At 46.6% G+C, this 25,727-nt stretch overlaps 1 protein-coding gene across 5 annotated transcripts in view; it reads left to right on the forward strand.

The window, feature by feature from the left end:
- Tenm4 (teneurin transmembrane protein 4) overlaps positions 1 to 25,727 on the forward strand; it is a 477,470-nt gene that overhangs the window by 359,158 nt on the left and 92,585 nt on the right. For 4 of the 5 annotated variants that reach the window (XM_032892953.1, XM_032892955.1, XM_032892951.1 and 1 more), the window contains 3 exons: positions 10,505 to 10,690; positions 18,219 to 18,245; positions 25,100 to 25,246. In XM_032892953.1, coding sequence (XP_032748844.1) covers positions 10,505 to 10,690; positions 18,219 to 18,245; positions 25,100 to 25,246 — 360 coding nt within the window. The remainder of the gene's footprint in view (positions 1 to 10,504; positions 10,691 to 18,218; positions 18,246 to 25,099; positions 25,247 to 25,727) is intronic. The other variant, XM_032892952.1, reaches the window with a different exon arrangement.

Here is a 25,727-nt window from a genome sequence, read left to right on the forward strand (position 1 = left end):
GGCAGCAGGAATTAGAAGCTAATCACATCATATCCACAGGCAAGAATAGCACACGTGCCTCCCCATACTCGGCTTCCTTTCTTCTTCTTTAAACCTACAGACTAGGACACCAGCCAAGGGAATGGCGCCACCTCCTTTCAGGCATTCACATCAATGAATATGACCAAGACATTGCAAAGGCCAGTCTGATCGAGACCAATCCTCATTGCAACTCCCTTGTCCCTGGTGACTGACTCTCAGTCATGTTGACTTGACCATTAAAACTCACCATTGATGCCACAGAAAATTGAGTTCAAGAAAGAGAAAGGACATGATGGTTCTTTCCTCTGGGCTCATCTGAGTGGCTTCTTGGAGAGTCAGAGCTAACGTGGCTGACAGAGACTGCTTGATCAGACAAAAGTAATAGGTCCTTACAGCAGCCCCCTGTAAAGAACCCAGTATTTGCAGCATATGCAGAGGTGGAATTGACTGGGACATTTTCTAGACATTTCTAGAAGCACGATGTGACTTGTCTTAGGGATTTGTAGCAACAGGGAAAGAGAGAAGTGCTAGAGACCACAAGCAACAGAAGGGGAATGGCCTTGAGAAAGTCGGAGCTTTTCCACTGTCTGCCATTGGGAATCATGGAGAAATTTTAAACAGAAATCTGGCATGGGTAAATTTGGTTTTAGAAGCTAACTCTAGGCATGGAGGGGAGATGCTCAGTGGATTAATAGCACTTGATATGCAAGGAGCCCCAAGTTTAACTCCCCAGCACCCACGTTATAGAGCCAGGAATAGCTGCACAACCTTCTAAATCCACATTACTATGGGACTTGGAAACAGGGCCCCCTGGCCACTAATCTGGATGCTTAATGTCCTCCTCTGGCCTCCTCAGACTTACGTGTGAGCACACACTCACCCGTGCACAGATATCTCACATACACCTACCACACATATACAAATGTTGGTAGTGAATAGGAAGATTGTGATTGACCAGTATGAAGTCTGAAGAACCTAGGGACCATCCAGGTGGCAGGATCTAGGAAATAGATGAACTCGTGACCAAGTGGGGAAGTTAAGCCTTTGCAGAAGGAGACCAGGGCTAAGGGTCTTTGGGAAGATTTGTCGTTCATCTCCTCCGTTTACCTCCTTAGGCTCTCGTGGAGGAGTTTGGGGTGAGGGATTTTTCCAACCCTAACCAGAATATGCATCCCAGACATGTTCTTTGGCTTCCCTGCTCCCTGGCCTTTCCTGGTTGTCTTCCTACCAATTCAGACACCATTCAGAGTCCTTTTCTGGGCTGGGTTTGAAGGCCTCTTAGTCAGGAAGCCAGCTATCCTCCAATTAAGATGAATGCCCATGGTTCACTGCTTCTTCACAGGAACTTTGTCAGGACTTGAAATCTGAACCCTAGGGAATAGGTGTGGAGCCCTGCTCTGTGCCGGCGTCCTAGGTCTGTAGTCTCTGCCTGGTCTGAGGGCTCTCCAAGCTCCTCGGATGAGGTGAAAGCCCAGTGCTTTCCACAGCTCATTAGCTCCCTACCTTCTTGGTCTGTGGAGCAGAGCTGTGACCTGGAGCAGTTCTGGCTGGAGGGTTTGGGGAGGGAAGTTGAAAAGCACAGACGAGTGGCTCAAGTTTGGCCTTGATGTCTAGAGGAGACTAATTACTGTAGGGACATCAGAGCCTCCTTCTTGTACCTTTTACCTCTCCTGGTTTCTTCCAGAAACCTGCCCCAAGACAAAACAGCATCTGCTCAGCTCGTGGGAGGGAAGGAGGGGCTGCCATACTTGGGAAATGATAGTTTGCTGGAAATACAAGGAGATTCTCACCCCTGGGAGAAAAATTAACTGTACTCTAATAACCAACCATGTGTCAGGCAAGCGGCTGGCTTTGTGCTAGTTTATGCTCATGGGTTCCTTAGAGATAGGTCTGATTGTATATTATCTCCACATCCCAAGCTTCTAAGGATATCATACACATAGCAGATGCTTGGCATATTTTTGAATTAATTGTAAACTTCTGGTGGAGAGTTGTCATCGTCACCATCTTATAAGTGACATGGATAAGGCTCTGAGGTGGGCAGCATTCGTTCCCCACGGGTAGGAAGTAGTGAAACACCCAGCTCCTTACATGGCTGCAGGCCTTTGCTCTGGGCAGAGTCATAGAACTTAGGAAAATTACATGGTGCACTATTGCCCACACCCCTGAAACTTGGAAATACAGAGATGTAGCAGAAGAAACATTTTTCTGTGTGAGATACACTGGGATATGCAGGCATTAGTCTGTGATGGCAGGGTCCTTCAGGCAATACCTGTGAACTAATGACCCTGAGAGAACAGCACACAGGGCTGTATCGGGTGCCCGGAACCTAGATGAGACTGCTTCCAGTCAGAATTAAAGGAGGAGGACCCAAGGAGGAGCTGGTACAGGAACTGGAGACTGAAAGCATGTTTAGACTTGAGCCTATATAGATGGACCGAAAGAGGCCCACATGGGAAGTACCCATGCAGAAACCTAGAGGAGGGCCACTGAGTACAATGGCTGGTCTCTTGTAGCCATTTGCAACGGTGACTCTGCATGATTGCTTTTCTGAGGCAGCTAACAAGGTCTTGCTCAAGTACTGACACCATGTACATAAGGCAAGGCACATTCTTCCTTCTTGCCTGGCCTTCTTGTCTGTAGCACCACTAGATTTCTGAGGTGCCTTCTCATGCTCTAACCTCAAAAGTCGCTCCTCAGAGTCCTCAGCTTTTCCTCCCTTGACTCTCCATCCACTTTAAGAAGATCTCCTGGTGACAACATGCCACCTACAAAGCACCTTCTGCCGTCCCTGACTTGCCCTCCTTCAGCTCCCATCCATCCCGTAGTCCTCCGTCTCCTAGCTGCCTTCTCTACCGCTCACTGGTTCCCTCATTTCTACAGCTCTCTTTCACGCCCACCTTGCAATCCCCAGACTCTCCCCAAGCATTTACTGTCTCCAGATACACAGCTGGCTTCTGCTCTCCCAGCAGCCAGATCTCATCATGGGCACAATGGGCAACCTCTCCCACGCCCTGCAGTTGTAGCTCTCCCCTCACTCAGAGCGCTAATGCTCAGTCCACAGAGGGGCTACCTCAGTGCTCACACTGATTCACCAGCGTTCCATCCAGCCGAGATTCTTGTCTCCTACTTGCTGAGGACCAACACCATTGCTTAAGTCCTCCCAACTTATTCTTGACGGTCCTTTGCATAGCCCGTGTCCCACGCATCTCTCTGCCTGTATTCTATGCCCAACGGAGGTGCTGCCCACAAGGCCTGTCCCTCCCGTTCAGTGCTCACCAACTGTTCAAAGGCACCTCAGTGGAAAGCAATGTTCTCGTTGTCGTCCCAGTTTCTAATCTCCCTTCACCTGGCTAATTTCCAGTACACAGACATGATGTACTTGCCGTATGATGACTGTTTATTTCATAAAAGGTGGGAAGAATATGAAGCACCTTCCTCAGACTTCTATAAACCCAAGATCTTGGTATCTATGCTGCATTTTGCATAATTTTTATGCAACTTTTGAGAAAGCTGAGGCATAGAGAGATGAGACAACTTGCTCGTATCATATGGCTTGGGTGGGTGGATGGTGACATGCTAAATAATGAAGGAGCCAAGTAGACAGACAGATGGTCTGATGTTTGGGCAGACGGATGGGGGTGCAGAAGAGAAAGGGCTCAGTGTAATGGGGTTTGGGCTAAGGTGAGGAAGCAGAATCCATCTCCAGTTTCAGCAGTCAGGTTGTTTAACTCAGGCAAGGTTCTACTAAACAATTTATACTCACAAAACACTGTCAGATTGCATCAGGGGCCTTACTTCAACCTGATCCCACAGTCCATGGACCAAGAGAGCTAGGACAGACAGTCATCTTTCATTCTAGCCAATGAACAGTTGAGCAAATAACATCATCTGCCCAAGCTGTTGGCCCATCCGTGATATGGAAGTGAAAGTCTAACTGTCCTCGGTATTAATGAATTAAGGGGAGGGGGGACGTGTGAGCACCACCACCAACTCGGGAACACCGAGGACACTTTGTCCTGTCCTCAGTGTGACTCACAGGCTGGCTAGCATGACTTGAACTTTCCATCCGCAAAGATCTCAAAGACAAGTAATTAACAGAAAATGCTATTGGGAAACATATATTAAGCCTTCTGTTGAAATATCTAAGATCCTTCTCCAAACCTCAGGTCCTAAGCAAAACAGAATTATTTTTGTTATTCTATCAGTGCCTAGTACAGACTTATGAAGACTTCCCGGAGGCCACGTGGGAAGTGCAGTCTCGCTTTCCACACGCAAGGAATTTCAAAACCGTCTTCACCTCATTCTCCTTGTTCCGTGGGAGCGTTCAGGCACTAGTGGAGGGTGCATTCTCTATCCCCAGTTTTTAATCAACGTACTACATCTTTCCGAGTAGACAACACTCTATGGGGAAATTAATTCATAAATCTCTATCATTAGTGTAAAGACACAGCTTCACCTTCCAGCTTCTTTAATGAACAGGATTGCAAAGTAAGTCCAGACAAATTAAAGCACAGCGGTGATAGGTCTCAGGCTTCATCTTGACTTGTAATGTTTAGTGAGAGAGGCTTGGGGCAACTTTTCCCTGAGGTCCACACTTCCGGGCATAATTACCAATAACCAACCCTTATGTCTTTTCCTATGCTGTCACCCGTCCTCATGTGTCCACTTCCTTCCATGCAGTCGTGAGATGACAGGCACAGGTCAGGTGCTGGCTGAAGGACGATGGGTCCACAAGTATATGGACTAAGACGTTTGACAGTTACAGAGCTCCCAGGGATTGGAGATGGGTGTTTAAAAAACTTACCTCCCGAGAATACTGAGCCTCCGTCTGAACACATTTGATGGTAATCTTTTAATATCATGGCTCTGAGAAGAGGCTGAGCTAGCAGACATGTATCTCCTCCAGGAAGTGATTTTAATATCTCAGCATTCTTTATGGGAAAGAATAAAATCTCAGCAAATCTTTATGGGAAAACCATGCTGTGCCATACCTGTGCCAGTATCAGGGAGCAAAAACGGATGAAACCTAGACCCTCCCATCCTTCTGAAACTGCTTCTTGGTACCATTCTGATACAGTTGCACCCCGGGTCTCCGTCAGTCAATCCTGTTCACAGCAGTTTGTGTATGAGCTTCTCATGTGGACCGTTTTCTTCAGTTCTACAATTCTGTGTGAGCATCTCCCCATCTCAGAAACGAAGAACTGTGGCTGAGAAGGGAATTTTCCCAAAGGCCCACGGCTGGGAAGTTGGGTAGTCACATCTAAAACCAAGCCTACCCTGCTGCTTGTGAATCACAAAACATTTCCTCTAGACCCTTGGCCCTTCTAACTTCAGGCAGAAAGTTTTGGTTCTGATCACCTAAGAGACGAACAGCCATAGCCAAATGTTCTCTTGCGGTGAGTGTGAAGCAAGCCACAGCGTTCGCTCTGATCTTTTGACTTTAATACATTTGCCCTGTCTCATTTCCTTTTTTTTTATTAAAAGCTAAATAAATAGTATGTGTGAAATTTGTCATGTGCTGACTGTGCCAGCCATAAATTCTGCGCTAGGGTCTTCACTTTGGGTCATGCCAACTCGTTTAACCTGACGGACAGAGGTTACGTCATCTGTGATACTGGAATGCAACTCCTGGGGGAGAGGGAAAGCAAGGTCTGTCAGGTTTAGATCCTCAAGCCTACTGTCAGTTTTGCCCTTAGGAAATTACCCGTGCGAGAGTGAGTCCCACAGCACTCTCTAAAGTGGCTGATGCCACCCCACCCCACCCCCACTTAGAAAGAAGAAACCCGAGGTTCAGAGAGGAACTATGACCCACTTTCGTAGGCGACCTTTTCTATTATGTAAATGGCATATGAGCTGTCAAAGCACATTCTAGAGCATTGTCCTGTTTGGTTCTCACCAAGCACTCTGTGAAGTTTTATCTGCTTTAATGTCAAGGCAGAATCTGAGAAGGAAAAATAAAACAGTTCCTTTTATTTCAAGGGCAAAAATAATAAATAAAAAGTACTGAGTAGGGGGGGAAATAGAGACTACAATCTGAAGCCAAATGGTAAAGTAGCATCTCGGGTTTCTTCTCCCATCATGCGTTGAGGGTCCCTTCCACTCGGTCAAACAGGCATTCCTGTGCTATCATCAGTTAGCACCCCATAAACATCAAGGTCAGCTGGTTTGGGCCCCTTCCATTAAAACGTACAAAAGCTCACAACCCCGCTTGTAAAAGGCCCATAGAGGGTCCACCAGGCACCAGGCAGGGTCAGAGGATAGGAGAAAATGTTCGGCATGAACCAGAAAGAAGGTGGAGTGCTTAGGTGGTCAGATCAAACTCTGCAAGCCATGTCAGCCTGGGGAAGCCACACTTCATCTCATGGATCCCAGGACTGGACCTGGATGTGACAAAGGGGAAAACACTGGGCCCAGAGTGGGTAGGAGGGGGGTCTGCTGATCTCTGAGGGAAGTCCCCCCAGGATATGTGTCTTGGTTAGTCTCAGGCTCCATTTAAAGATATACCTGCTTTGCAGAACTCCATTGTTCTCAGGACGCCAGAACAAGGAAGGTGCAAGAGATGCCGGTGAGACCTTACCAAGCATCCTTAGACTTTGTAGCTCTCAGAAGCCACATCTCTAAGGACGGTAACAAGGTGTTCTCACGACATTATTGTAAGAATTAGTGAGAAACCATATGTGAGTGTGCTTCGGAAGGTATAAAACTTGATAGAAGTGTTAAATCAGAAATACCTTTCCCCCGTATTACCTCATTTAATTCAATACCAGGCCTGTGAGAGTAGTGAAGTGGGAATTATTATCCCTATTTTACAGAAATGCAAAGTGAGGCTCAGTGGGTTATATAATGCAGTGCAATTTATTCAGTCAGTAAATGGCAAAGCCATGGGTAAGTCCTAGGTATGTCTCCTCCTTAGATCCATGCTTTTAATCCATTGTAACTAAGCAAAGAGGTGTAGACATTAATAATGTCTGTATATGAGAGAGAGAGAGAGAGAGAGAGAGAGAGAGAGAGAGAGCACTTTATGCATGTACTGAATAATCTTTAGAATGCCAATATCAGTTTGTACTCTCTCAGGGCAGAATTTTATCTTATTGGCCTGTATATTTCCAGCACTAGGCACAGGACTCCAGATAAGCAAGTATGGGAGATCACTAGAAGTGAATCATGGGAATTCACTGATGCCTGGATCAGGCACTAAGTCCCCTCAGCAGTGGGGCTTTCAGCATTTCCACCACAGGAAGGGGGGAGAGGAAGCTCAGAGGAGCCAAGCAAGTGACCAGGCTGGCGAGCCTGAAGTCTGTAGTCAGCACTGCCCCCCAAACTAATTAATAACCGTCTGAAGCAAAGCCCACATTCTGTGATCATAACTTCTGCATCTGGAGATTGGATCAACTGCAGACTGGAAACGGAAGTTGCAATCTGTACTGAATACGGATTTTTTTTTTTCTTGCCATCATTCCCTAAACAATATAGCAAACAACCACGAACAGCCATTTGGGCATGACGCTAAGGTAGAGATGATTTAAAGTACAGAAGAGCTTGAGAGAGTGTGCTGTGCTCTTTTATACAAGGAACTTGAGCATCCATGGGTTTTGGTATTCAAGCTCTGGAACCAAATCTCCTTTGATACCAAAGATGACCTTACCCAAAGCTAAGACCTGAAGGCCCAGAGGCAACTGCAAGGCAAAGAAAGTCTGCCTTTTCTGTTCTCGGCTCTTCCGGTGCTCTGTGTCCTGCCCCTAAAACCCAGCTGCTACCTTGGCCCCAGCTGCTCACGGTCTCTGGGTTCACACCTCAGGGTGAACAGTGTGAACAGAGGGCTGTTTGCTGCTTACTTTCATACCATCACTTGCCACTTGGGAGAAGTGCTGAGCAAACCCAAACTAAGTCATCCTTCTCTCCCGGGTGCTCAGCCAGCCTCCAGAGTCACTGGGAGGCACAGCCCTTTGAGTGTGTATTAATAGACGGAAGTGTCAGAGGTGCAACCCAGCCCAGGACTGGCAGGGCTTGGGAGCCTGAAGTTTGTTGCTTTTTATCTTTAGGAAAGCCCAAGGTGTTGTCTGAGGAAAACGCCACCAGGAGGGCTGCTGGCTGTGTGACACTGAGTTGTATAGTCCCATCTTTTGGAGATGCTAAACAAGCAGGCATGATGGACACTCAGATAGGCTGAGAGGCATAGACATCAGCTTTCCACTCTCAGGCACCTGTCACATGGAGCACACCTTGATCTGTTTATAATTTAACGATCAGAGGAAGGAGAGCCAGCCCCTGGTTGCTGCTGATCAGAGAGTCACCTTCTGGTATAGGGTAGGAAGGAGCAAGAGGTTAACTGCCAGTGAATTACAGACAACTTCTTAGAGGAGGAGGACCTTGAGCCTTTTACCTGACGGTTGTACTATGTAACATGGAGAGTATCATAGCATAGTCTTAGAGTTCAAAGGGATTTGAGCCATCATCAGGTTCCCTCAGAAGTAGATGAGGAACTTGATACCCAGAGAGAGGAACTAAGTGACCCCAGGGTCCCAAGATCAGTGACTGAGCAGGCCAGGACCCCACAAGCCTCTTTGAATGCCCAATAGGAAGTGAACTACCCTGTCCTCTGTCCTGGGTTACTTGGCCTTCCACACTCTGCTCTTCCCTGAGTGCTCACTACCGTCTACAGAGTACAGAGGGATGTTCTATATAGCAAGGCTTTACTGTTCACACCCTCCAAACCAAAACATCGTGACTCAGTGGGTCCAAGGGACCACCCTACATAGTCCCACAGTCCTGAAGCCCCTGGGTCCAGCATGGATCCTGGTCTCTGGCTCCAGGTCACAACTGTCTGCCCATCTGTAGCCCCTACCCTGCCCCTGGACAGCTGAGAGTTATCATGTGTTCTTCATGTAGCCATGATCTCCATTCTGAGGTGGCAACTTGGCAAGATATCTGTGTAGGAACATTAAATAAATAGCAATTCTTACTGTGTTTTTTAAATTTCCCAGTTAGCTCTTTGTCTATTATTATTATTATTATTATTATTATTATTATTATTATTATTATTATTATTATTATTGTCTAGGTTGGTAATAAAAGTCAGAACCACTGAGATCCAATTTTATTTTTTCCTGGTGTGTGTGTATGTGTGCATGCATGTGTACATATGTGTGCACGTGTGCATGTGTGTGCCCTGTTTTATCACTCTCTACTGTATTCCACTGTAGACAGAATCTCTCAGGAAACCCAAAGCTTACCTTTTCAACCATACTGTGGTCCCATCTGGGTGACTCTGGGACCACAGGTACTTATAGCAATTCCCAGCTTTAATATGGGTACAGGGGTTACAAACTAAGAGTGTTGAGCTTATGCAGGAAGCTGAACTATCACCCAGCCCTTTTTCTTAGAGCATTAGCAACTTCTAGACCAGCAGTGCCTCTTACAAGGGAGAAATGGGTGGAGACAGCTTGACACAGGTGCCACTTAACCCAGTTGCAAAGAAATTTAAATTGTTGGAAATCTCACATACATTGGAAGACTGTTTGGCCATGAGTCAGTCAAGTCTAGGCCTCCATAGAGCCCTGGAAAACAAGATCCTGTGATAAGTGTACTATACAATTTTCCTAAAAAGCAGTTGCAGTTTAGAAACCTTTTGGTCTCAGTTCTTAGTAAGCATGAAGCAGCTGCTGGCCTGGAGCCCAGGGGACTTGTGAATCAGGTCCTGTGTGCTTTGCACCCACACAGACCAGCCTTTGTGAAGGACGAGGAGGCCTTGCTCTGGCCATGAAGTAGCCTCCTCCCCCAGCTGTTTACTTTGGAACTAAAAGCTCATTTAGATGGTGGTAGGGGAGAGCATCAACTGAAGGAGAGAGAATAAACCCAGCATCACAGGACAAACCGCCGCCATTGGTGGACAACACTGAAAACCCCATGAGTGGACCAGTGCCTACCAATACACTCTCTCTCTCTCTCTCTCTCTCTCTCTCTCTCTCTCTCTCTCTCTCTCTCTCTCTCTCCCACACACACACTTTCCTGCCCAGCTTCCACTGGAGTCAAGGATGCAGGGAAACGCCACGGGTTCCTCGCCAGGCCCACAAGCACTTCATTTGGCGACAGGGACTCACCCTCGCCTTGTGTTCACACATAACTGGTTTTTAATTAAATCTGACTTGTTCTCACATCTGTTCAGAAGGCCGGTCCCCTTTGGAAGTGGCAAGCACAAAAGCAGGGACAGCCTGGCAATGGGGGAAAGCAAATAGAGCGGAGCTGCACAATCCCCCTCTTCTGGTGAGGAAGCTAGGGCTGGCAGGCTTCTGCCACAGGATTGTTCTTCGAGGTCATGGGCTGTGGAGATCGCTCCGCCAAGCGGCTGGAATCCTTATCCGCTCAGAGAGCCTAACTAGGTGGCCAAGTGTGACCCTTGTTCCCAGCAACAGCTAGCTTAATAAGCTTTTGTTCTCTCTCCTCCCACCCCTGCCCCTTGGCCCTTCTCTCTTGCCCACAGAGATCTGTGCTGCTGACTGTGGTGGCCACGGCGTCTGTGTAGGAGGCACCTGCCGCTGTGAGGATGGCTGGATGGGGGCTGCATGCGACCAACGGGCCTGCCACCCACGCTGTGCAGAACACGGGACCTGCCGGGATGGCAAGTGCGAATGCAGCCCTGGCTGGAACGGCGAACACTGCACCATTGGTATGACGCACGTCCCCGGGCATTTTGATTGCTCTCAAGACATTTTCGGGGGCAGCCCGACCCTTCCTCCATTGCATGTGGATAGGCACCAAAAGTCCTTTCATCTGATGACATTATGACTGGCTTTTCCTAGACATGAGTTGGGTTTAAATGCACCATCTGTCATTTTCAACACACATCCTCCCGGTTTGCATTCCCCAGCTGACACCTAGCTAGTTAGCAGGTCTTGCTGTTTAGCCCGTCCAGAGCTAAATGCAACACTGCTCTTTGCCCAAAGATGAGTCGAATGGCAGCCATGATGGGCAAGTGCCATCGCCTGTCGGAATCTGTTTCCTCACCTATCCGGTGGGGAGAATAACTAAGGAGTTTGGCACGGAGCGGCACATAGTGGAATGCTCCAAACATGGAGCCATCATCGCGTTCTATGGCTGTGTAGCCCCCAGTAGTAGCAGGGGCTCCTGAAGAGGCCTCTAACCTTGGCATAAAACGCTCCCACAGGGTGCTCAGGCCACATCTGCATTCCTCTTTCCCCTGCCCCAGGCTTCCATCCTGTCTGCATCTGTCTCCTTTCTCCTCTCTGGGGGCCGCTCTGCACCAGTCCCTGCTGAAGCAGCACTGTCGGCAGCTTTAAAAACAAGCTGATCACTTCTTCCCCGTCTCTCTGCCTTTCCTGCTGGCTTTGTTGATTTTAAACACAGCCAGACGTTTCGCTTGGTTTATTATCCTGGAATGAACACTCACCAAAAGCTCTTTATTGAATCAACTGCTTTGTGTACTCGTTTTAACTTCTTCCCTTTCCTATTTTTCTTTCTTTCTTTTTTTTTAAGAAAGGGTTTGCAATCAGATGGTAAGCACATGGCTTTTATAAGGCAGAATTCCAGGTGCCTCTCAGCAGAGAAACTGACCTCTTGGGTCTCAGAAATGGCAGAAAAGCCCTAGCTTTTTAGAGACAAAGGAGTTTTAAGCAAATGGCTCTACCTTGCATCCAATCTTTCTGTTTTGCCATTACTTCATAGACATTGGTCCCCTGCAACATCACCAAGTCAGTAAACAGCTATGGGACACATTATATTTATTAACAACAATGGCTTCTAATTTTTGAGTATTTATGATGTGCCAAGCACTGGGCCTAAGGCTTTAACTGCTTTATTTTATACTCCTAACAATGCAAAGAGGTATGGATAATTTTCTCTTTCTCAGAGGCCTAAGAAGAATGGCCATCTCACCTTTTAGAACAAGATTCAGAAACTTGATTTTTCCCTTTCCAGCTGTTTGCCCTACGGTCCTTGCAGATGGTGCCCAGGTGCCAACCAGGCACCCAGCTCTGGTCCCGACCAGAGGCCAGGCAGTTTGTCTAGTGTGGCTCTGAGTCCCCCCACTTTGCCTCAGCCCATGTCCCTCACATGTCCCCTTCATGTTGGTGATACAGCTTTCTCTCCCGACAGCAGACTATGCCATCCCATCTCACTGTATGCTACCCGGCAGCTTCTGTGTGATGATGCCGTCCTACTTTAGGGCTGCCTTGGAATTCTCTTAGAGAAAAGTGAGGCTAACTGTCTGAGGGGGGTCTCTGCCTTCCTCTGTGCTTTCTTCTGATGGCAGCCTAAACGCTCAGCCTCTTAACCCAGAAGTCCATTCCCATGCAAAGAAAGACTCATGCACCAGAGAAATGGCTGACTCAGTAAAGCGCTTGCCTTGTAAGCCTTAGGACCTGAGTTCAATCCTTAGAACCAATGTCAAAGCCAGCTGTAGTGGCCCATGCATCGGATGACAGAAGCAGAAGGATCTCTGAACCTCAGTGGCTAGTGAGAGACGCTGCCTCAATTGAGGCAATGGTGTTCCTAAGGACGGCACCCAAGGCTTTCCTATGGCAGCCATGATGATTCATGTGCCTCAGCCTGCTGCGTGCAGAATTAAAGGTGTGCATCTCTATACCCTGCTCTCTCTCACATACTTTTAAAGAAACAAAGAGTCCAAACACAGGGAGAACACATTTGGTTTTCCTTCCCTTGCTTATGGAGTTCTGAGTTTGCTTTGCCAAATTCCAAAAAGTACCCCCCTCATATAAGACAAGACATCTCACCTATGTCAAAGGATAGGGATGGAGGGAAACCCTCCCGTGGCCTCGCTGAAGAGGACCCAGGTCAGGGCTGGGCAGGCTGGCCTACATCTGCAATAGCTATTTATCAGACTGGCTTTAAGAAGGTCCCATTTATTTTGGCATCAAGAAGCCTTACCTTCCTTTCTATGTCTCCTGCCTGCTCCGTTGTTTCCCTTTAAGGACGTGTTCTTCTCTAGTTCCAGATAGTTTTTCTCTCTAGAAAGATCAACACCACGGTAAACGTGCATATCAAAAGAGGAAGATTGACAGTCATAAATATCACAAAGAAGAACAAATGTCACAGGACACAGAAGAGGTCACACAGGCTAGTCACAGTGGCTCAGATGAAAGGACGTTGGGCTGGGAATTCTCTTCTTCATTGTGTGATGAGCATTTTCTTTGTCCTTGTGTAATTTCCCTGCATGGCTCCCTCCTCTTCTTGGGTCTCTGCTGTGGCCAGCTGCATCTCTGCGAGAAACCCAACCCCCTGGTGCTGAAGGAAGGAACACGTCAGTAACCTTGTATGACAGAAGGGGATAGAGAGACAGTGATGGGTCCCCCTTCCCTTGTTGAGGGAGTAAGGAGAAATCCTTTTAATTCCCGGTGAGCATCACACAGGGACAGGGGGACTGATGTGAGAAGTTAGAGACGCTAAGCGTTCAGTTTTTATTTGTCTTCAGTCCGCTGTGCCAGGGTGGGTCTTATTCTGCAGCTGCATTCCTGTTCTCTCCTAACCCAGAGAAGCTAGTACCTTGGCACTGGGTAGTGGAAGCCAGAGTCAGGGTCTGTTTGTTCACATACTGCTGCCCTCCATAAACAGGAAGAAGGAACTTTACCTTACAGCAGGCAGGAAGGAAGCACTTGACAACCAAGATAACTATGGGCTCCCTAAGCCAAGCCCACCAGAAGAACCTTTTTATTGTAGTAGACGTGACATGCAGTCCTTTAGAGAATTGGTCTTCCTTGTCTTTCAGGGAGGCTGCTTATTTTATCTCAAAAGAAGTTGACTTTCCAAAGAAGAAATGTGTCAATGGCATTTTTCTTAATGACAATATATTTTTATTATTGTAAGGCTGCTCCACATGCAGCCCCTCCCCCCTCCCACGCCTTATGTTGAGGAATCGCTCACTCTTAGCACCTAGAGAGTAGGTCTCTGGTGAAATTGCCTTAGGAAAACTACACGGTTGTTTGGGGGCAGTTTTTCTCTCAATGAATCCAGAGTGTGCAGCTGGATGACATCACCAACTGGATGACATCACCAGCGATGAGAGAATTCCAGTCCTTTCCTCTACCACCCACCCATAGGACAGCATATCTATCATGCCAGAAGTGGTTCACCTGAAATTATCCCTGAGAGAAGAAGGATTCTTCAATTTTGTTTTGGCGTCTCAATACTAATGCTTTCATTTGCAAATGTGGTGCTCATTTGCATATACAACATCCATTTGCATATAAGGGGAGCTATGGTTTCCTAGTCTAGAAGAAGCTAAGGTAAGATGGATTGGCTTGGTTCCTCAAGTCTATAGTCCATACACAGTCATCAAAAGCGCATTTTTAGATGTCTGTTCCAGGAATGTTATGGGCCCTGTAAATCCAAGGTTTGACCTCCAATTCCTTTAGAAAAGCTGAAAACTATTGTTAAATTTAAGAAGGTGCTTAATTTCTTTTCCTGTCTCAAAACACTAACATTTTGGATCAATTCTGAGGTGATCATTTCACTCACCTCAGTGCCCCTCATCCACGAAGCCTCAAAACATGTGTGGGAAATGCCAGCCTCTGATTTCATTTATAAAATCCAACCTTGACCCCAAAGCTGTGATAGCGGGAGATGCCAGACGCTCGGGATTATTTACTGAACTTCAGGAGAGCTGTCCAATCACATAAATCCTGATTCTAAAACAACAGCCTCTTCTGGGAGTAAAGATCAAAATAACACGCTGATGACGCAACCCCTTGAGTGAACGAAACCAGACTTCACGGTGAAGAGGAATTTTAAAGGAAACCACAGAATCTTCTGGAGCCCTTTGTCTACTTTCAAATGGTAGCTCTCAGGTTTCCCTTCGCAATCACACTACCCTTCAACAAGAGCTCAGAAGTCACTTAGGTATGATGACCCTCTGCTATCCACCCTCAAACGCTCTCGAAACAAGACCTGAGACCATCAGGAAAGGGAGAAGGGGGGAAAGTGCACACAAGGATACACCTGGAGCTATCAGAGGAGGAGTCTGATTACTGGTGTCTCTGGGAGATTTCAGCGCGCATGGTAAGAGAAAATAAGTGAGATTTGTGGAGTCATTTCAAGGTAGAAACCACTGAATATTCATCCACCAGCCCTGCATCCAGAAAAACAAAGAATATGAATTTGTTGGCTCTTAATAAGAACATCACATTGGTAGCTGGTATCTGCCAGAAAGAAGTTCAGGTAACTCTAACCTCCTTACCTCCACCTGCCGCAGTGCGTGATCTCTGCTTCATCTGCCTTGAGAACTAGTAATGCAACTGTTAATTGTCAAGCCAAGAGCCCTGAGGTGTGAGAAGGAGAAGCCTCAGGTCTGATCTTCACCGTCCTTGATGGAGGCCCATGCTTCTGGGGACTGTTGGAATGGAAACCCTTAGAAACCCCAGTGGATCCAGGCCAGTGAAAAAACACATCTTCACATTGTAGTCCCAGAAACGCCAGTGACCTAAGACCACCCCAGAACCTACTGTCAGTGACTCCATGCTGCCAGTTTCTCTACTTCCTCAGTGGCTGGGGAGATAGCAAGAGTCCAAGAAACACTTGTGCAATGTCAAGGAAATGACTGCAGCCTACGAGGGAAGATGCTGTTGCCACCACCACCGCCACCTTCATCCTGAAGCCCTGAGTAGAAAGACACTGAGATTCCATGAGCTCTTGAGCCACCTTCTACAATACAAACTTTTGGGCTGGCACCATCTTCTCTAAATGCTCTAATATCGTAGATCTCAAATGACAGTGCTCAAGAACATACGTGTCAAGATGTTCAAGCAGTTACAGTGTGGGCCTTTTATTTCTTTCAAGTAACCAGTATTGGACTTCAAAAATCCAGATGTCCCTTCCATTCTCAATAGCCCAAAGTAGAAGTCTTTTTCCATTCCAAGAATTCTTGAACTTGGCTGTGACTGGCGCATCAGCTTTTTGATTCATGGGGATTTATGGTGGCATCGTAGCAAAGGAACCCCTTTTGATATGTGGACTCGGGATTTGAAATTTTCAATGACCACACTTATCTCCTGAAAACCCACACTCTGAATACAGCCTGATCTGCCTCGGTTGCTTCTGCTGGCTTCCGCCCCCACCTGTGGTCAGGGGAAATTAGCAAGCCTATTTAAAAGGTATTAAAGTATTTGCACTAAATAGGATCTGTATTACTATACAGTCTTTGAAAATGGAATGGCATTCAAAGAGAAAGAGCTCTCTGAAGTCAGCCCCGGCTTTCAGGAGATTATCCTGTAGAGTACACATAACCTTCAGTAGCCACCATTGAGTCTGAAGACAACCAAGGATGTTCTCTTCAGAAAACTCCCTCAAAGCACGAGCTACACAGCGATGGTCATGTGGATCCCAGCCACGGGGACTCATCTTCCCTTGCTGTTTTAGGGAGGGGAAACACAGCTCATGTCACACATTCTGTCCCCGAGCTTAGAGTTGGTAGAAGAATGTATGATTAGATCCTCTGAAAGAGCTCTGTGTGTCCGAAAGCTAAGAGACCCACCAGAGCCAGGGCATCCTACGTGTCCTTGCTCTCTGATAGCAAAACTCTGGAGCACCACACAAGGAGATGCCTACAAAATTTGAGACTGCTTTGCAAATTTAGATGCTAAACTAAAAACAAGAGATGGACCAAGAACCAGTGGCATTCCTCTCTTGGCCAGAGACCTCCTGGATGTTCTTAAGATGGGCTCTCCCCATATTCTGTCTTCTCATTTGGGTGGTCCCCATGTTTGCCATTCCATGGCTTTGTGTATTCACTCCTGCTTAGAAGCCATTCTCCTTCATAGTACCCTCATAGCCACAGCACCTCTAAGAACAAAGGGAAGCATAGCTGCCCTATTAAATCCCCTGTTCCCAATTTTCCACTTGACTATGCAGGTTCCAGGTGCATATTGCATCATAACAGGTACTGTATTGATACACGAACTAAGAACAGAGTCTCTCATCTACTGGTATTTTTTGGTGTAAATAGATAAATCAATAGATGACAAACAGATGGCAGACAGGCAGACAGACAGGCAGACAGACAGCAATAGTATCTATCATTTTTCTGAAATGAAGAACAATCAAGGCTTTCAGAAAAAGCTTCTCCATTATAGTTAAGTCCCATCTAGGGACTTTTGAGTCTCATGCGGGCATTGGTTGCTTTACAAGACTTCCCGCTCTGTCTGGCCTGTATGGGAATACAGGAAACAGAGGCATAGTGAAACTAGAGATGGGAGCCTCTTCTATAGCCCAGATGGGGAGAGTAAGTACACTCCTGACATGGGCTACGACTGAAGGGACCAGTTCTGAACATCCAGACACAGCTCATATGTACACACTGGCTTTATATACCAAAGCAGTGTTTGATACATATCCTCACAAGTAGCCAAGACCTTAAATTGTCATATAATTCAAATGGCCTCTCCACTGGAAAACCAAGTATACACCATTCTGTCTTTTGAGTTAAGAAGTGGCCAGGTTTCCCTTCCCTTTTCCTATTTTTCACAGTGACATCCATTGACCTCTGCCTCACATCCCTCATAAGATGCATGAAGTAGGGATACATCTTATTCGATGTACCCAGCATTCTGCATTTAAGTCTGTGTAGACATATCTGTTCCCAGATACTTTTAAAATGTCAAACAGACAAGCTAGCAATGTATTCAACCTAGGACCCGAGTATGTGTCATAAATGATGCAGAATTTGTATACCTCTAACCTCTAATTTCTCAGGCACTTTTCTGCCCAGATAATTTGTCACTCTAACTGATTCCCCTTGAAGGAGGTTAACCATTGATCTGGGTAGACAAAGGGCTTAGTTGTGATTTCTCCCTTGAGCATTAGTGAACCCGGCAGAGCAGGATTGTGGCCACTTGTGCAGCTTCCAGACTTGTTTCTTCTGTTGCATTCTTCCACGTGTCTCCTGTTTATATGATCACATTTCCAAATGCCTGGATCCCAGAATGAGTTGACCATTCCTCTCAGCTCTTCATGGAGAATGTGCTTGCTCTCCTTCCTTCTATCCCATGTCATTTTGTCTTTGGTTTGTTTTTTTTTCGCACCATGGCAGAGGCCTGTCCCAAACACTGGGCACCACCCTGATTCCCCACCCTCCCCTTGTGTCTCCTTAACACTTGGCATGGTTACAGGGCAGGCAGTTCTGCACTTCCTTGGTCCTACCTTAAATGTCCTGTCTTTTATCTCCCAAGCTCACTATCTGGATAGGGTAGTTAAAGGTATGGTCTTCCTCTATTTTCCTGTTGTCTTTGTGTTTGTGTCTGTGTACGCGTGCGAGCATAAAAGAAGAACCGTGCATAAAAAATGTAAATACACACCATTAGCATGACAGTGTGTCTACATGCTGCCACACCCCCTGCTTTGTCACAGTATCTGTTACTTAATGAGGGTGGGGTTGGGGTCATGGAGTCATAGACCTAGAATGTTGTTCTATGCCCAAGTCACTTAGATCTGTCTGTGACATTGTGTTGTAATCCTTCCATCATCCTGTGCCCTCCCCCCTATACCTTTCACCCCCTCCATCCCATCTCATGTCACTCCCCACCCCATTCCTTATGGCCTATGGCCCAACAGAATTCAGATACTGGGAACCAGCCTGGGTGGCCTGCAAAAGGAAGATGCTCAAAGAGCAAGTAAAGACAACACTGAGGACTGCATTCCATTAGTGTTGCGTCCCTTCACCCAACAGCCACATGTGGAGTTCCCACTGTGTGCTAGGTACACAAGCCAGACTCTGGAAATAAGAAGTAGGCTACAGTCCTGAGGGAGCGGGTGGTCTATTGCTTGCTGTCTGTTTTCCTTTACAGAAAAGGCCTGGCTTTGGTAAGTTTGTTCTTTGAAGAGGATCCCCCAATGACAAAGCAATTTGTAATATTTGAAACACTTACATGGTTAGGTGATATCTAATTCTCCAGAGAGACCCCATAGCTGTAAGAATAAGGCTTAGACAGAGACTTAAAAAAAAAAGAAAAAGAAAAGTAAAAAGCACTTCCTTTGGAGAAATGTCATGTCATAGCTTTTAGTCCTTGGGTCTAAACACAACACCTGAAACAATACATGTGCTCACTGGCTACAGATATGTATTTTGAAATCAGATCTTGAATCCCAACTCACACACTTGATAGCCAGGGGGACCTTGGGCAGGTCACTTCACTATTACATAGTTATCTATAAAATGAACAGGGAGGCAGGTCTGCCTCACAAGGTCAGCCCAAGGATGATGTGAAGCAATGATTGCCAAGCACTAGCACATGTGTGGGAATGTCCCTCAGTGGATTAAGTTACATTATGTTGTTACAGTGTTCTTACTCTCTCCCCTCACTTGACAGACTGTGAGCTGGAGTTAACATCCAAAATTGTAATACGAAACGGTAAATTGGCTTTTGTAAAAGGTAACAGCATTTTGTTGGTAGTGGTTTTCTTTGTTTGTTTAGATTTATTATTTTTTTTTTACATGAGTACACTGTAGCTGTCTTCAGACACACCAGAAGAGGGCATTGTATCCCATAACAGATGGTTGTGAGCCACCATGTGGTCGCTGGGAATTAAACTCAGGACCTCTGGAAGAGCAGTCAGTGCTCTTAACCACTGAGCCATCTCTCCAGTACCCAGCAATTTTTTTTTTTTAATTAAGAAAAAGGTTTGGAGGACTATATTACTACTTTTATTGTTGCTATAATGAGAAGCAACTTAAGGGGGAAAAGAGTTTATTTCCACCAACAGTTAAGAGGATGCTGTCTGTCATGGTGGGAATGTAGCAGCAGGAACAGGAGGCAGCTAACTATATTACATCAGCAGTCAGGAAGTAGAGAGCAGACAGGAAGTAGAACCAGGCTTCGAAAACCAGTGATCCACTTTCCTCCAATGAACTCCCACCTCCAAAGTCCCACCTTCCCAAACAGCTGGGTAACACATGTTCAAACCTATGAGTCTACAGGGGATAGTTCACATTCAAACAGCAGGGGCCAATAACGGACTAAATGCTTCTCAGCTGAGTCAACCTTGCCACTATAACAAACGTCTTACTAGGACCCAACTCCATGGGTACGAAGCAAGTTTCCTTGACTTTAATACACTGGCCTTTGCTGGGCATAAATCATGCCAGCAGGGAAAATATGTCTCTCAACTTCCTCCTGGGACTCAAACACTGTCACCATCCAAATGTAGACCAAACTTTATAATGGGATCATTATTCAGTGTGCTGTTCCCTACTGAGTGACAGAGTTTTACAACCATGGGTCTTGAGAATTGTTAATTTTTTTTCAAAGGAAATAGATTTAATGCTGCCAGTTTGGTTGAAAAGAGAAGCTGAAACTGGAGGGGCCCTAGTAGCTAGTCCAGGTTACACTTCTGGGAGGCAGTGAAGCCAATGCTTTGGACTTTCTGGTAGCCCACATCCTTTCTCAAACCACCTGCTCTGATCTTTCGTCCAGGAAATAATGCCACTAGACCTTTATCTGGCTTAGGTCAGTGAATCAGAATTTCCTTTAGAAGACAAATATTTCTTGGCAAAATCTGAGAAAGAACCAACTCCACTGGGCTAATCTTCTAGGGTAATAGGCACTGATTCTCATTCTCAGCTCCACTTCAGAGGCCTGCACGAGCCTGCTTGGGACTCGTCAGAGCAGAGCAGGTATTTTGTAGTTCAATGAGAAGCCTGCTTTTGTTCACTTTCCAATTGCATTGGTTCAGAGTAAGTAAACACAGTCGGTGGCCTGGCCTCCTACACTGCCGGGAAATGTTGATGTTCCACAGCAGAAATGGCCCTGTTTGCAAGGGCTCTACATTCTCTCAGATAAGACTCACTTTCCAACAGTATCATACGGGTTAGTCACTTAGGAAGTAGATCTGACCAAACTAGGCAACCAGGAAAGAGATCTGACCCAACTAGGTGAAGGCTTACAAACTGTGAAATTTGACTTTGGGTGGAAAGGAACTACTGGAGGTTTTTAAAGAGCAGGACAGCAGACAGTTGTGATTTGGAAGGCTCCCATTAGGGTCATTTTGTTAAAAAGGAATCGGGGGAGAATATCGGGAACAATAAAGTCAGTTGGACAAGTGTTATCATCTAGGTGAGGAAAGATGTTGATCTTGTGCAAGGAGAGGAATGCAGAGCTGAAAAGGGTGAGAGAGGATGGAGCACAGGGAGAAGGACATTTGGTAGGTGGTAGGTGTGCTGCATTAGTCGCTTGCTGCTCTGCAGGATTCTGAAAGGCTCCTGGCCATACCTGATGCTGGCAAGAGGGATATTGAGATGAAGTGGTCCCTTGTCACTTAAAGGGCATCGTTTCTTTTGAAAAGCTTAGCCTTTCTCTAAATCTTAAACCTACATTATTTTGGCTCCAGCAAACGCCTGGCATGAGCCCTTCCATGGGGGATTGTCAGTGTCGCTAGGGCGCTCTGAATTATTGATGAGCTTCAGGGTTTGTGGAATTAATGAGCTCCCACCATGGGAAAGGATGGGCACATTGCTTTAAGAAAGTCAGCAAGTCACTCTGGAGGAGGCTTTCTCCTGCTGGCTAATGGGGGTGTGCTGGGCGCCAGAAGCAAGATACAGAGTAAGAATGAACTTTATTCTACTCACAGGCCCTCCAAGGCCACTCTGAAACCACAAAGGTCCTCAGGGTGGGAAGTGATTCACCTGAAGGAAGTGACTGGGAATAAAGTGTCCCTGGGGTCCCATATTAAGAGTTCCCCTCCCCTGGGCACCTCTGAGCGGCACAGAGTGTGTATAGTAGGCAGTCGGAGGAATTCTCAAGAACCCAAGAGATGTGCCATGGAAGAGATAGACTATAATAGCAATATGGGGGAAAATGAACCCCAAGGCCAAGATGGAAAGAAAATGCTCTCCAAAACCCAGATGATCAGTTCCCTTTAGTAAGGTTATTGATGCTCAGTGTGACTAAGAACTGAAAGACTTTCTAACTTACACAGCAGCTACCATTTGTCATCACTGTCTTGAAGCATCTACCTGAGATGTAGGCCACAGACCAAGGCCACCTCCTCACACATTTATGTACGTAAAGCCACATTAGACCACATCCTGCTCGTGACTCCATAGCATGTACCTGCTTTGACACCACAGTGGCATAACCCCCTGATGAGAAAATTCCTAGAGGCTCAGAAGCTGAAGTGTTTGGACCTTCACACAACAGATTTTCTGGGGTTTGATGCGCGAGCCCTACTTGTGGTCAGGGCAGCAGCCTAGGAAAGGATGTGCCCTAGGTGCCTACTTCCTAAGGCAGAGAGAAGGTGACAGCAGGTGGAGAATTCTGCTACTACCCGCCAGGCTTCTGCATCCCACACACACACACACACACACACACACACACACACACACACACACACACACACACACACGCACACACGCACACACGCACACACGCACACACGCACACACGCACACACGCACACACACACACATGCTGAGGCCTTCCAGTGCCCCTATGCTATAAGTAAGAACACAGGGGTTCTAAGAATTTAGTAACGTGACTGGATCCCGTGTCCACTGAGTATAGAGCTGGCCTTTGGTGTGGCCCCTAAGCTTGTACCCCCCCCAAATAAAGGGTCCTTTCTGCATCTTATAAGATGCCATATCTTATAGTAAAATAAAAGAATCTCTTAATATTTTTAAAGCTTTCACACCCTTCTTCTTCTACGATTAACTGCAATATAATTAGTTTAATCAAAAGCAGTCCCTGGCCAGATGAACAAACATTTAACTGAGACTAGTTGAAGGACAGGAGAGTCTCTGCCACTGCGACTACCCCTGGTGACTGGTCATGGTGGCTTAGTCAGAGCACAGAGCAGTCACCAGCATGTCAGCCACTGCTCCTGGCATCCCGCTTTACAGTTTTCTTCTTGGTCAGTTCTGAAGATGGCCATTCCGGCAGCCCCCTCCACACAGTCTGCGTGTACTACTAAACTTTCCGTGTGATCGCCTCTGAGTTCTGAGGACACAGGCAAGCAGCACTTCTTCCTGTGGGAGGAGAGGACTGTGGCCATATTGACTGGTTGGCAGCTCCACTGACCAGCTTGAGTGGAAATAAATATTTGTTTTCTGTTGGAATAAGAGTCCACTACGAAAAGCCCTTGAGCCGTAATGTCTTTCACCGATGTGCGGTAATTTTAATACATACTTGAAACACTAGTCTCAGGTTCTTATTGATCTGATTGTCTATGTGTGCCAGGTCTGGCAACAGACAGCACGTTCACCCTCTTAAAAAAATTAACACGTCATAGATATGGGTAGCTCTGCTGTCAATGCTCGCCTGGCACCCAGGAAGCTTGGGCCTCCATAACCACCACTGCATAAACCGGACACAGCAGCACAGCCTGTAATCAAGGTCGTCCTCAACTGTATAGCAAGTATCAAATCAGTGTGAGCTACATGAGACCCCGTCCTTAAAAAAAAAAATGAAAGAAGGAATGAAAAGGAAAGACCACCCCCACAAGAGGTAACAGATTCGTCTTGCCTGGTTCCATGGTAGAATACTTAGTTTACAGCCACATTTATAGGCGTTTGCTGTTCATCATAGTAAAATAGGCTAAGCTTTCTGGCTGGGAACGTTGCTTCACACTTCTGCTTTCCCTAGAGACCAGGCTGGAGCACAGAAGAGAAGAAAGCCAGGGGCGGCATAGTTTAGCGGCTGTCAAACTCAGAAAAGAGGGTTGTTAGGAAGATAAGGGCTTGAGCAAAACAATAGGAAGGAAAGGGATTTGAATGAAGGTAGCTAAAGTGAGCTGTGAAACGGAGCATTTTCTGAGAGAGAGAGAGAGAGAGAGACAGAGAGAGAGAGAGAGAGAGAGAGAGAGAGAGAGAGAGAGAAAACCAAAGCATGTAGGACTTGTACAGACCATGACACACAGGAGTGGGGGTCAGAGGACAATTTTTAAGAATCCGTTTTTCCTTTATTCCCGAGGTTCCTGAGATCAAACTCAGGTTTTTACCTTTGACCTTCTACCCTTTACCTTTTACCACAAACTCTGCAGGGTTTGGAAGGGTAATAATCAAAACCCTATGAGTCTACTCGACTAGTATTAAGTCACCACCTCACCATGGGGTCAGAGCAGAAGTAATGTGGTACAAGTATTGTCCTTCCGTTTTAGGTCATGTGTGTTTTCTCAGGTGGCCATAGCTGTGCCCGGTTCCCTCATCTAGGCACCTTGTTATCCTTTGGTAGGATGCCCGCTCCCCAAGAATACAGCTAGGTATCATTCATCTCTATGCCTGTAGCTAGCCCAGAGAAGATGCTTAACACGTGACAGGTGGGCAGCAGTTTGCAAACAGGGCAGCCTGTCTGGACCTGCCTTTGTCTTTGTTACTTGAGACCAGCAGGGACTTGCCAGTGTTGTGACAGTGTCCTGAGCTCCTCTGATATAGAGCCCCTTTCGAAGTATAGTATGAACACGACATTACTAAAAAGGCCCAAGCCCCCTTTCTCAAAGCAAAGACAGTTATCTAGAAGAAATTAAGACCAGATAAGTGAAAAGCCCAAGGTTGACTGAAGTTGTTGACCTAGTTATAAGAACTGTAAAAAAAAAAAAAAAAAAAAAGTGTAACTCTAGCCCAAGTGTGATCACACACACACACACACACACACACACACACACACACACACACACACACACACACACACACACCTTTAATCCCAGCACTCAAGAGGCAGAAGCTGGAGAATCTCTGAGTTGCAGGCCAAGAGTCAAGGTGGACAAGCACAGGCGAATGAACCAGTATCAAGGGTGCATGGAAGACATCTCTAGTCAGATTCCGGCAGGTTCCATCCACTAACTGCAGCTCCAAAATGCTGGTCACTTATGAAATGGGGGAGTCGGGGGAGGTTCCAGACCTGCCTCGACTACCTCTGGCCATACCCTCAGTGAGTCAGTCTCCTTACTTCTCTGAGTCTCTGTTGCCTTCTCTGTAAAGTGAAGGTTCTTCACGGTGCCTGCCCCCCAAGCTGTTGAGACTGATAGATTTGAAAGCATCATACAGACAGCAGATCCGGAGTGAGAGCAGAGGGTAGCAGTTACCGTCGGGCACCGGTCCTTGACTCTCTGCTTTGTCTTGCAGAGGGCTGTCCTGGCTTGTGCAATGGGAATGGCAGATGTACCCTGGACCTGAATGGGTGGCACTGTGTCTGCCAGCTGGGCTGGCGAGGAGCTGGCTGCGACACCTCCATGGAAACAGCCTGTGGAGACAGCAAAGACAACGACGGAGGTAGGACTCTGGCATCTGTGGACCCTGGGCAGTTCCAGGGATAGGAGACAGAAAGGGGTGGACGTTGCTGGGTTAGCAGGGTACCAATGGCCATGTCCAGAGAGGACCTTGGAGCACAGAAGACTGTATAGGTGACCTGAAGAATGGGTGCTTCTGCAAGTTGCTGGATTTTGATTCATTAAAATAAGTGAAAATGAATGAAAGTGATTAGCAGCTATTGGCCATGGAGAGAAGGCATGGAGAAGCATCCAGTTAACTCATTGGTGGCCAGATTGGTTACCGGGCCAGAGTTTGAAGAAGCAGCCTTCCTCTGTATCCCAGACACTGTGAGGTTGCTCTTCTAAGGGAGAAGGTTCACTTACTTTGATCAAGGTCTCTCTTTTGATTCTGAAGGTGACCCTTCTCAAGGACACTGAGGGACACTTTCCCCTCACACTCTCTCATCCCTGTACATTTATAATAAAACCTGCCTTTGCTTTGG

This window comes from Rattus rattus, chromosome 2 (genome assembly GCF_011064425.1).
Source record: "Rattus rattus isolate New Zealand chromosome 2, Rrattus_CSIRO_v1, whole genome shotgun sequence".
Lineage (NCBI taxonomy): Eukaryota > Metazoa > Chordata > Mammalia > Rodentia > Muridae > Rattus > Rattus rattus.